At 35.1% G+C, this 13,772-nt stretch overlaps 1 protein-coding gene across 3 annotated transcripts in view; it reads right to left on the bottom strand.

Moving 5' to 3' along the window:
- LOC135212659 (SCO-spondin-like) overlaps nucleotides 1–13,772 on the bottom strand; it is an 83,077-nt gene that overhangs the window by 36,530 nt on the left and 32,775 nt on the right. For all 3 annotated transcript variants that reach the window (XM_064246289.1, XM_064246288.1, XM_064246290.1), the window contains 6 exons: nucleotides 13,707–13,772; nucleotides 12,004–12,168; nucleotides 11,177–11,351; nucleotides 9,147–9,471; nucleotides 7,579–7,666; nucleotides 7,340–7,369 (listed from right to left, as the gene is read on the bottom strand). The exon at nucleotides 13,707–13,772 is cut by the window's right edge and continues 61 nt beyond it. In XM_064246289.1, coding sequence (XP_064102359.1) covers nucleotides 7,340–7,369; nucleotides 7,579–7,666; nucleotides 9,147–9,471; nucleotides 11,177–11,351; nucleotides 12,004–12,168; nucleotides 13,707–13,772 — 849 coding nt within the window. The remainder of the gene's footprint in view (nucleotides 1–7,339; nucleotides 7,370–7,578; nucleotides 7,667–9,146; nucleotides 9,472–11,176; nucleotides 11,352–12,003; nucleotides 12,169–13,706) is intronic.

The following is a 13,772-nucleotide window of genomic DNA, read 5'->3' as shown; positions in this document are numbered from 1 at the left end:
AATACCGATTCTACCAGACTCCTATACACACTAGTACTACAGGTACAGTATGCAATTGCCAAATCTATGAAATGTTGTGGAATATAAGATTGACCGATTAAGTTTGGTAATATTTAGACTTATGAAACTATGAATCTTGTGAAAAATAGTCTCATCTACTTGTGCTTTAAAAACATTTTATGGCCATTTATCTGTAAAACCATATACAGGCAGTCCCCGGGTTACGACGTTCCGAGGTTAAGGCGCTTCTCAATTATATTCATCAGACATTATTTCCAGGGTTACGACGCCTACAACGCTCATCTGGCAGATGAAATATGACACCAAAAATGCAAAATAATCAATATTTGAAGGTTTTTTTGATGAAAAATGCAATAAGAATGCAGTTTACATAGTTTTCAATGCACCCAAAGCATTAAAAGTAAGGTTTTCTTAGGATTTTTTTACGATGTTCCGGCTTACGACGATTTTCGGCTTATGACGCGTCTCAAGAACAGAGCCCCCGTCATAACCCGGGGACTGCCTACTGTATGTAGTACGTATAATTAAAAAAAATTAAATAAAAAGTAACAGGAGTACTGTGGAAGACTGAGGTAATTAAATTTAAGCCTTATGAAAATTCAAATAACTTGAGCACCAGTGTCTTCATAAAATTATATATGCCACAAAATGTGTGATGTAATCTCCAAGTTTCTTGAAAACCGAGAGCCAGAATCACTGTTCCCACACCCCGAGAATAAACGTGTTTTCCAAGACTGTGCACTCAACCATAAAATGTTTCACAGTGGAAAGGATTAATTAATCTTAAAAAAAAAAAAACTTATCACACAAGAATGACAACCCTTATTCAACATAAAGAAGTTTCCCCTCTTCATAGACCCCAATAATAGATTTATGGGAAAGTTTGCCTGACAACTTCTATCATGGTCTAGTTACCCCTATTCAAATGCTCCCATGTCTACAGTTATTGCTGCCTTCATATTTGGAGCCAACTGCGCATGAATGTATTCTATAAATTAATAAGCATGCATCATTTGAAAAAATTTTAAGTGTTAAAGATGCATTAAATGTAAAAAAAAAAAAAGCAAACATTTACGTTCACTATGTAACCAATTCTCTTTCTAAGTCTGTGTATGTTTTTATCCCAGGTAAATAACTATTATGAATGCTAAGCTTTAATCTAAAGTGAACAAGCGTAAACACTTTTATCCTAATATAAATCTACTGCTTACATGTGAATGATCTCCTCATGAATTGTAAGACATAAGCCTCCAAAGTACTTCACTTGGTCTCACTTGTGCTAACTTCATTTACTGTGGCATTTACATGTTTTCAGGAAGATTTTATGCCTTTGTTTCCTCCATCTGGTTAGTAAGAGTGACTATTCCAGTGTCGGTTTGGTTACTTCTTTCTTGGGACTTATCTCCCTTTACACTGCTTATGTGTTAAATTTTAGATATATGTTCTGGTGATGCAAGTTTACCAACACAATATTGTTCACACTGACATAATGTGAGTGATTAGTGTGGTTTCCTATTAAGTTTTGTCTACTGAATATAATGAATACCATTGTCCTGATAAAAATGCAAGGGTTAATTTTTTTTATTTCCTGAAAATATAAATTTTACTTGAGGAGTTGTTAAGGCTTGTCCAAATGAGCGGGCCTATTCGGTTGGCATGCATGTCATCGGGCTCATATAATGGGCAAACCAGCAAAATGGACATACCTGCTTTAAGCAAAATCACCAGCCGGTGCCCAGTGATCTGAGGCAAGTACTGGAGATACAGAACTGGCAGACTTACGTTATGGATCAGGGCAAGGGTGGACCTAATGTTGCCAACTTATTTAAGATGGGACTCACATTTATCTATTTTCCTTGTTTTTCAAGAGAGACTGGTTTTGATTCATTTATTCACTGAGGAAGTACTGTTAATAACTTAATTTCTTCCATGCCTATAAAAGTATTATTTATCAAAAGATGTTCTGCTTGCATGTATATATCATTGTGATGTTACTACTGAGTCAAGTTGAATGTGCAGAGTGACAGATGAACTTTCAATTAATATCTGCAAAATTTCTCTTGACTTTATTTTTAAGCCATTCCCTCATTTTACTTTTATAGATTACCCTGATTAGATATGTACTGATATTCATGCAACTGAGAATTGGTGTCATATCTTTTATGTTGATTAATTATTAGTATGTACACATATGTATACATAAGATGGATTTTAAATTGAAGAACTTTAAAAGTTAATGGTATTAGCTGAACTCCTTACTGGTGGATCCCACCGTCATGTTTACTGATGGTCAGTATATACTACTGGGATAATATGGCTTACATTTGAAAGCACATTCTTGGAATGCTACGTGCATTGCCAAGACATACTCTCTATAACAAACGTTCCTTTTCATTTATGATTTTTGTCGGTTATGATGTCAGCCAGTTCCTTTTTAGTTCACTATACACTACAAGTATCTTTCTTTATCTTTTTACTGTTCACTATACAATACAAGGATCCTTCTTTATCTTTTTACTAATGTTCTTTTGCTATGTGTAAAAGGGCTTATCTTTTAGCCCGTTTGCCCATTTTGTTTTTCTTTCATTTTTCAACAATGCTTGTTCCCAATGGGAAAATTGAGATGATACCAATCTGGTTTCACATTACACTCAGTTATTTACTTGGTTGATAAATATCCTTCATCTAAGTTTCTGACATAAATGAACATGAAACATGAGCAAAACCTTTGAGAGTTAACGTACATGGATGAAAACCAGCTTGAGGTAAGCCAAGATAAAATGGCGCCAATTGCCCAGGTTTATGAGAAAAGAAAATTAAATATATATAAATAAAATGGAGTTTGGTTGATGACAAAGGCTGGGGCAGCCCAGTTGAAGTTTTATACCCACTGTGTTTCTTTTCTTTTTTTATTGGTACAGGCAGTCCCTGGTTATCAGCAGACTCGGTTAATGGCGACCCAGTTTTATGGTGCTTGTCTAGCGCCATAAAATCAACGATTTATGGTGCCATTACAGGCCGAGTTTCGGTTATCGGCGCCATAAGAGGCTGATAATAAGAGTTATGGCGCCATAAATTGCTGATTAGCCGATTACTATCGGCACCATTAACCGAAACTCAGCGCCATAAATCGCCAAATTTAGTTTGCTTATCAGCACCCAGCCAAGAAGGGAACCCCCGCTGATAACAGAGGACTGCCTGTATTGAGGTAGGATGAACATAGCCGATAGTGATTCACCATGACTGACGAATCAATTGTAAAATTGCATCATTAGGATAATGATCTAGTAACATGCTTAGGAGAAAATCTCTTGATATACTTTCCCACTTTCTTTTCTCGGTGAAATTTCTTGCTCTCTTTTTGTATTATCATGTTTATCATTGTTACAATAATAGCTTTATCAAGGCAACTTTGTCCTGTGGCTTGCATCCAGTTACATGCCCAGTGAAGATAATTTTTTCAAATAGAGAGAGAGAGAGAGAGAAATTTAGCGATGATCTCACAAGTTCATAGATTAGTTATCCCACACTGATAATTAAAAAGATAATTAATTCCCTGCAATGTTCACCCTTCTCAAAGATTGGAAAGCAGAGCTGGAATGATTTCTGTGCACGTTTCGACTTTTATCATTACAGCCATCTTTCTCTATCGAATTCATAGCAACAGTGCAAGCACATGTGTGCATCCCCCCCGGCCCCCCAAAAAAAGAACATGCATCTTTGGTTAAGCAGATAAGGTAAATTGTATTTTAGAATTAAGATTTAGACCTATTTTTTGTGTAACTAAATTTTTGTTGTCTATAAAATGCCTTTTTTTCTTTTTTCTTTTTTAAAGTTATGAGGTTTTTCTGCAATCATTCTCCTGGTTTTTCTATATTCTTTCTCCTGGATAACATTTAAGACAGAAATTAAGGTTTCACAGAAATTAAGGTTTCACAGAATTCATATTACGCATTCATGACCCACTAATGGAAGTTGCTTAAAACGGGTTTTATTATTTTTTCTTGGATCAAATCTGTTTTTGGTTGATTTTGGTCTCTGTTCTCTATAACTTAAAAATTTAAAGATAGCTTTAAGGTTATGAGTTTTATATTTTTTTCTTAGGTTCAGTAGAACCTTGGTTTTTGTACATAATCCAGTCCAGAACATCTCATGAAGTCTGAAATGTATGAAATCCAAAACAATAATTCCCATAAGGAATACTAATGTAAATCCAAATTTACATTAGTATTAGAGAATAAACACAGTTTTACATACAGAAAACAATGAGAAATACATAAATGTAACTGAATAATGAAATGGATAAATAAACATTTATCACTCCTACCCTTATGGAGGACACTTGTTTACCGTTTGGAAAACAGAGAGGAGGGAAGAGGTGAAGGAGGAGATGTTATTGTTTGGAAGGGGAATTGCCCTCCAGAAGGACTTCAGGTATCAAGGACATATCTGTGGTTACTTCGTTTCATTTTTTACTAGCATTATCTGGGGTTACTTCCCCTCTTTTGTTTTTTACCGGCACTAGGACCAGCTTGAGAGTTACTGGACCCCTCTCACACAACAAAACTGTTCAGAGACATTTGTTTCTGGCATCTCATTAAAATTTGCCTAAAGTGAAACAAGGCCCTGTCATTAAACAAGTTGGTGAAATGGATTAGTACATCATCTTTGTTGGGATGATAATTCTCAAAACTTTTTATATTCTACTCAGCAAACATGTCCTTAATCACTGAAGTAGGCACATTATGTATGCCTGTTTACTTTTTGAATTTTTCGAACCAGCCTCTGCTAGCCTTGAATTCACAAACAGTAGCATTTGTTATAGGCATTTTCTTACCGAGATCGTATGCAACATCCTTTCTTTCTTTGCTAAAAGTTCCCTCTTAAATTCTATAGAGTTTCTCGCTTTTTTTACAGGAGGGCTGGCACTTGGAACTTTCTTTGGTCCCATGATGGCTTCTTTAGCAGTTGCACTCTAATAAAAATGCACACAAAAAAACAACGAACACAAAGACAGAATGGGTCACGAGAGGACATGGGATGCTTTGTTTGGGTGCTCGTTACAGGGTTTAGTTACGAGGTGGGCCCTGGAAGGAGCATTTCCGGGTGTAGTACGAAATCCAAGGATATGTATGAAACCCGGGTAAAAATTTAGTCGAAAAAAAGTCTACGACAGAGGTTTCACTGTATTTAGAGAGCACTTAAAAAAAACTAGCATGAAAGTTACAGGTCTGGGAAGTAGATTCAGACTCTCTTTCTCAAATTCAAATATATTTCATTATTCAAGTCTGCAAGTTAGGTCCCAACTTGAACATACAAAAACTCCACACGTACCTGAAATTCCAATCAATCGTCTGCTGTTATGTTGCGTCGCATGTTTGTATCTTGTTTCCAGATGTATGGCTCTTCTTTGGCTAGGAGTATAGGGAATGCACTTACACATTCTTATATTGTCTCTACAATCATGTTCACAGCCATACTGTTCACATACTATTGTTATATGGCTCCCAAATATCTCTCCCATTTAGCCAGTTTTTGCTCCACATTCTTGTCTTTTCTTTATATATGTGCTAATAATTATGCTGTATAAGTTTCTTTTTCTGAGTATGTGGTACTGGCCATCATTTTTTTGTAAGACACTCGAAAAGGTACTGCCGTGTGGACAAAACTCGGGTAAGCCCGGCAGAATTTTCCGCCTACTACGCTCTCCAGCAAGAACGCCTACTTGCTTGGACAGGCCTTTAGGGTTTGTGTTGGAATTCTCCTAATTCCTGTTTCATTTACAAATATATCCAGGTCTCTGTGGCAACACATAAAAAAATATCTATTTTGAAGAAAAATGCCTTCAATTTTGAGAAAGCACTGCATCATATGTAACATGCATCATGTGTGCTAATCTTTGTCCTGGATTTTTAAGGAAGCTCTTCGAATGTGAGAAGATGTAATTTCTCACTTTCATCTAATATACTATATTCTCTTCAATTCTGATCGTATCTTTTGCATTTCTATGTTATCCAGGTCTTTATCTTTCTGCTTTCTTCCTGTAACAGAGTCAACCATATATGTATGTTTTTTATACAAATGTGCCAACTTCTGGCTCTATATTATCAAGTCACATAAAAAAAACTCACTAATCCTACATCCCTGACAGAGATGTAAACATAACCACTCGGGAATAGGAACTCATATCATCTATGGTAATATAATTCAATGTCATCCTTTTAGGAAATTGTATATACATACAGGTATATACAATGTATTCTGAAAAACGTATACAAATCTCAGGTAATAATTCTTATTATCTGCCTTTTATAGAAGGGGAATGGCAGTGCAGAGCACTGTCTCATGATTGAAAGGTCTCACCATTCTACAGATCCTACATGACATATTTGTTAATACATTAAGTCACTACCCATACATTAATGATTACTATTGTAATGTGCATGTGATGGTGATCATTTTTAACCAAAATAAATGGATAGTCAAAGAACACACAAGAAAACCTTAATGAATTTTTCGTTACCTGTACATATTTTTTTCATGCATTTTACACATGGTCATGGGATAAGTTTTCCAAACATAACGTTTTGGCAGCATAGCCACTTTTCTTCTTCAAAGGAGTTACACTCTCATGTTCCCAGGAAGCCATAAAACAGACCAACTAATTACAAAGAATTCTCCAAACATCTTTATCAGTTTTATCTTTTTCAGGTTCCTCGTTGGACGAGTGGTTTATGTGCTCGCCTACCAATTCGGTAGTCACGAGTTAAATTCCTCACTCTGCCAACGTGGAATCAGAGGAATTTGTTTCTGGTGATTAGAAATTAATTTCTTGATATAATATGGTTTGGATCCCACAATAAGCTGTAGGTCCTGTTGCTAGGCAACCAATTGGTTCCTAGCCATGTAAAAATATCTAACCCTTCGGGCCAGCCCTAGGAGAGCTGTTAATCAGCTCAGTGGTCTGGTTAAACTAAAATATACTTATTAATCTTTTTCAATCAAAAACATGTGCAACCAAGTATTATTGTATACAGGCAATAAATAATATATTACCTTAAGCAAAACATCTGAAGGGATTTTCTTTAAGAAGTACCTAAATTTCCTGCAGACTTGAAATCATGAATTTGAAGAAACATGAACCCCATACAAAAATAGCCATTGCATTTTGCAACTGTTTATAATAAATATATAGGCAGCCTGTCTACAAGCATACTTTATAATATGCATAAATTGTACAAATAAAGTCACAGGCATTGAGATTTCTAAAAACTCTGGAAACTTGACATCCTAAATACTACGTGTAAAGCATACTTACTCATGATTGCGAGAGAACACCGCCACATTTCTGAAATATAATGCAGATATTCAAGCAAACTTTCACAGATTAATTTGAAAAAATCAAAATTTCATACAGGAATAACAAATGGAATATGAGAGAATATAATGAGTCTATAATACAGTAATTATATAGCATCCACCAACAATATATAAACATGCACTTTAAATGTTAAAAAGAGGCTATGTATACTTAAATCTGCATTATAATAAACTTACACAAGAGATTGACTTCCACAGGCTAAAATATCCACTGTAATTCCATTATCTTCATCTTCAGAAGGAAGCTGACACTTGGGTCCATCCACTGGAAGATATCAAATTCTTAGCATGTCTAATGTACAATTACCTGCTTCAGTAAATTAAATAACCATGCAATGAGATGTTATGAGATGAGTAATATTTAGCTACTGAAATACATACTACGTACATCATTACCAATTTTTTTTTAAATTGCTAACCACTATAACTAATTCTTATCCCACCTTGTCATAATAACAGCTTGATGCCTAAGAAATGTACTATAATAAATAAATGACACTTGTTCAGCATAGTATAAAGTTTTGACTTAACTCTACATTTATTCAAAATACATTCCTGATTATTTCTCAAGTGCTGGATTTTATGTAACCCTTTATTCACTACAAGTATGTATAGCAAATAACCTACAGCTCAACAAATATTTAGAATAGTACTATTTCTAGCTTTCTTCTAAATGAACTCAGGTTTCATTCTCTAACATTTTCTGAAATGGCCATTAATAAATGGCAAGACTTTTTGTCTACATATACTACTTACAATAAGTTGGCCCAAGTAATTTCATCTTCATCTCTATCTGCTTGCTCTCTACATGGTTAATTTTTCCTTAAATGAAACTTACTTTACATATGGCTTCATTCTTCACACATGATTAACACAACTTTAATATTCAAACAGTAGACTGGCTGACACTGGGGTACAGTGAATAACTCCCATCAGCACACCTTCAACAGCTACCACCACCTTCCCAATATTATTATATGTACATATATGCTGCAAGTGTTTTGCTTAATGTATATATATATATATATATATATATATATATATATATATATATATATATATATATATATATATGCTCTTAAAAGAACTACTGTTTGATCATAGTAAGAAGGAATATAAGAATGTAAAACACAGGGACCTATGAGGTCATTGACGGCTGAAAAGGAAACTGAGGGCAAAAAGGTTTTGAAGGTGTAACAGGAGGAAAACCTCAAAACTGCACTAAGATAAAATTTAGGAGAGGGTGGAAAGTAAGCTAGAAGGAAGAGAATATGAACAGAGGTACACTAAAAGGAATTAAAATTGCAGCAAAGGGCTAAACAGATACAGCACAGAACTTAAGTAATGCCTACAGTGTACCACATGAAATGCACTAACGGCGCTAGCCCCTTGCAGGGGTTTCATCATAGTGTTTGATCCATCTATGCGTATTATTTATGCATATCACTTGTACAGTATTCCTAGGAGTACACAAACGTAAAACGATGTTTTGCATCTACATGACAAATTTTGTAATAAATTTTTATTTTTCATAGCTAACAAACCTTCGGTCTTACCAATAGGATAATCTTCTAGCGCCAGCTGGAAACCGGTAAAAAAACAACCAAAGATTGTAAAGCAAGGAATCTGTGGCATCTAGCAACTCATGCATACACGAGATAGAAGCTGGTTACTGACCAGACTTGGATTAGAGTAAGGATACAACAGTATTTAAGTGTGAAATCTAAAGTCCCATAAATACTTACAAAGGGCTTGGCAGAAATCAAGTCGATCACATGGAACACAAACACCACTGCCAGGACATGTGCAGAGGGAAGCAGATCCGCAAGGGTCAGAGGTAGAGGGAGGAGTTGGGGGAGGAGTTGGAGGTGGAGTGGGAGGCGGTGGTGGTGTAACAACAGGGGTGGGTGAAGTAATGGGAGGAGGAGTTGAAGCAGTCTCAGGGTGTCTTTCTGCTTCAGGAACCTGAAGACCAACTTGTCTTTCAGTAAATGTATGTCCTGGACCACACTGCTCTGGTGACTCATCTGAATTGTCATAGCAATCAGCTTCATGATTGCACACTTTACTCTAAAATGAAAAAAAAAAATTATTTTAAATCATGTTCTAACCTAAATTCAGATACCATACTATTTAAACATTAAATTTGAAATATAAATCTATGGAAATACTGTATCATGGTAGTTCTTCTGGAAGTTCCTAATATCTATACAATACAACACAGATAAATAGTATTAGACGTTACTACTGATATTTCCTCAAATACAGTACTAAGCAAGCATTATCTTGTTCTATCATACATTTTCAGCAAGAATTGTCAGCTAATGGAAATCTTTTCAGATCAACGAATGTAATGAAAAATGTAGACTACAAGAGTTCTCAATCTTTTGTGAGGTAACGGCAGACAAAGGGCAGTTTATGCATAAAGCTGCTTTATATTTCACAATTAAGAGCAGTGCATGTTGATTAAAGGGGCAACACTTCACTTTCTAATCATAGATTTTATCAGAACTTAAAAAGCTTCCTGTCCTAAAACAAATGTAAGGACCGTGTTAGGTTTTGTAAAACATTTCTTTACTACTATAATTCTTTGAGATTTCAAGTAAGGAAGAGATTTTTATTTCACAGTCAGCCAGAGGACATTTAGCCAGATAAATTTTCATTTAAAAACCAGCTAGAGGTAATTTTAATTTAAAAAAGGAGCCTAAAGTTATTTTCACTGACAGTTTGATGGAGACATTTCATTCAACATTCAAGAGTAAATTTTTATTCAACCACCAGCCAGGGGACAGCTTCATTTAAAATATTAAGGACATTTTAATTTACCAGCCAGCAGACTATACACCTATTCATTTAACAGTCAGTAAGATATTTTCATTTACCGATCAAACATAATATTCTCATCCAACAGTCAGCCAAAACACCCTGCACAACAATACTGTCATTTAAGAAACAGTTAGAAAAACATATTTCAAAGTTAGCCAGATGGTTGCTAATAACACTGTCATTAAGAAACTCATTTAACAATCAGTGAGACGATACTGCCATTCAATGATCTGTTCAACTTAAGTTCATTATGAGTCTGCCAAAAGCACTGTCATTTCACAATCCCCCAGAGAACATTGTTATTTAACAATCAGCCAAAGGAAATTGTCGTATAAGAATGAGCCACAGAACAGTCATTTAACAATCAGATAGAGGTCACTTTTTAACTATAAGTTAGAGGTCACTGTCATTTACCAACCTTCAAGATGGTTTTTTATCTAATATTCAGCCAGAGAACATTGTCACTTACTACTAATAAGCCCGATGATATCGTTCATTAACAATCAGCCACAAGGCTTTATCACTTAACAATCAGGCAGAGGACAATGCCAGTTAACAGAAATGGCAGGCAGTAAGAGGTCACTGTCATTAAACAATCAGACAGGGAACACTGTCATTTTACGATTGACCAGAGGGCATCAACTGATTACCACTGCAGACATTTTCATTTTATGAATGTTCATTTGCAAAGCTATCAATGCACTATACAAGACAGCTACAATTAGCTACCTTGTTATACCTTAATATTGATCCAAAACACTAACACTAACATAATCCTCTGGTAACATTCTCATTCTTATCCCACCATCCCTAAGAGATATTCCACTGGAAAAGATTAATTTCTTTAACTAACAACACTTATGGGGTAACTATATAGCATTGCTCTCTACAAGGAAATAATATTCCTAATACCATACATCCCTATATAATGACTTTGATGTTCCCTTACCTGCTCAATGCATGCTCCATATTTACATTTGAATGGTTTTGAGGATGAACATGTTGTACTTTTACAAAGTTTTTCTGTTTCATCAGAGCCATCTATGCAGTCAGGCTTCCCATTACACCTCCACAGACGTCGGATACAACCACCATAATCACACTTGAAATCAAGTTGTTTGCACCTGTGATAGTGGTTTAGTTGATTAAATTTAGCTTCAAATTATCTCACTGTGATATGCTTATTACAGTCAATGTAGTGAAAGTAACATGTACATAAAACTATAAGAACATTTACACATAAAAATAAAGTACCAATCATTCTACACAATTAATTAGGTCTCACCTGGTCAAAATACTAGACAAAAATAGTAGTATTGCATTAATTAATTTTTGGTGTAAGCCTTCTGTTATTTTTTATTCTGAGGAGTATTATAGTCTTAGATCAAGACTCCATGTAAACAAAGCTTTGTAGTTGGTCAAGCTGAAAAATGCACATAAAAGCTTTCCAAATCACTTAACTCAACACTTCCTGGCACTTAACAAGGATGTTTACTATTAAAACGTTCGATTTCAATCCAATTAAGGTAAAGTGCATCCTGTCAGAGACCCATTGCTCGTGTGCCAGGACCGAGACATATTTTAAGTTGAAATATAATACCGTTGTCTCAATGGTTTAATGCTGTACCTTTGTCTTACCTATAATAAAAATTCTTAGTCATTAAGTGCGAAAAAATCTCTCAATATTTTGGTATGCGAAGCCTCAAAATTATTCCTGTAATCTATTATAAAAAGTCCTAACTGTGGTTATATACGGATTTACATTGTAATCTTTACCTGTTTCCTGCACAAACTTTGGCGGTCTCATCAGATTTATCCCAGCAATGTGGACGTCCATTGCACTTGAAGCTCTCTGCTATACAACCTCCATAATCACATCGAAATTTCTGTGTGGCAGCGGTAGACACATCTACCAGAAACCCCCCGAACGTATCTTCTGTCCTAAACAGAGAATCAGAACCAAATTAGGGTTTTACAACATAGTATATAATACACAGCAAACAGGAAAAAAAAATAAGTCAACAGCCACGAGGAGATAAATGCACTCACTGTACATAAAAAGCTGGGTGGTTGAGAGATTTACCACAAAAGCCAAGTTCTGAATTTTGCAGGGATCACTGATGGAAACAACATAACTAGCTTCAAGGTAATAGGTATCCTGATAAAAACTAAATGTCCCAGTCCATAGGGTAGGAAAATACTTAGTGTGTGACATTCCTGGTAGCTGTTTGGTCTAACTAAGACTGACAAACATCTTTACATATGAAAAATCAAAGCAGCAAAGTGATTTAGTATTAACATTTTACCCCAATTATCATTATTAAAGATTTCTTAGGGCAGCTGATTCCAAAGCATTTAATGTGCTTAGTCATCTGTCTTATTTGTCTCTCCTTATCTAATTGGTATACGTATTAGGGGTCTTAAGTTGATAACGATTCTGTTGAAATGGTAGTATTTCTGCACAAAACCCCCCCTCCCCCTAGTGTAAACCGCTCTTCTGCTATAAATACCAGTGTACCTTGTATCTTAATTCATTCAATTATGCAACCCTCACTGACAACTGCCAAAGAACGGAACTAAATAGTAAATCATTAGAACAGAATATCTTACTTACTCTTACGAAGCATATTATACAAGCTACACACTCATGAAAAGGGTAGAGGGCAGAGACAAATAATCAAATGCCGTAGAAACAAAAAACTACTTTCATTAATTATATTATTACCACTACGTAACAAGAAAACACAGATTATGATAAACTACATTTATAATGATTTTCTTCTCTCTGGGTAAAAAAAAGAAAAAAAAAATCAAAAACAAAACGCGTTAGTCAGATTTTCTCAGAGTTAAGTTTATGTCTTTCAATATCAACCTGTTTACATTGGCACTGTATTCTTCCTTACCTCTTTTTTTGTAGAATGAATGCCAGTCTGATATCAATTTCATCCCATAACAGACCTGCCTATCTTAATAAAACATGACATTTTAATCTCCCTAGCTTCTGCTGATGTTATCTGATACCGGCATTTATTTTTACATTGAAGTGTGAGCAATTATATTTAAGCATTTTACAAAAACTAACTGCAGTAGTTGTATCCTATAAAATATTTCTATAACCTAGCTTCGTGTTCTACAGTAAATAATCAGAACAATAATAATCACCATCACCACATGACATCTGCAATGGTGGTCCATTTGCAATGGTGGTCCTCTGTTAATAAGTCAAAGGGAAATTATAGTGCATAACAATTTTAATACCTCCAAATCATTTACTCCTTGCAACATTTAAGATAATTCATATGGGACTTTTTTCTCAAAAACTGAATGCTTTACGCCTGCATTCTCCTATAGTAATAGTAACCGTTGGACTACCATCTAGTAGACGACAAAAAAATAAATAAATAAATAAATAAATTAAAAAAAAAATAAAAAGGAGGGTTGCTCCTGCATGAGGGCTTTCCCTCTCCTTGAGGTCTTACGTGCATGCCACCTTTGAGCACACTCGCGTCGTTTCATCGGCGCCATCCGAGCAATCAGGAATGCCG

The sequence above is a fragment of the Macrobrachium nipponense genome, chromosome 41, assembly GCF_015104395.2.
Source record: "Macrobrachium nipponense isolate FS-2020 chromosome 41, ASM1510439v2, whole genome shotgun sequence".
NCBI lineage: Eukaryota > Metazoa > Arthropoda > Malacostraca > Decapoda > Palaemonidae > Macrobrachium > Macrobrachium nipponense.
This window is presented reverse-complemented; position numbering and strand designations above follow the sequence as displayed.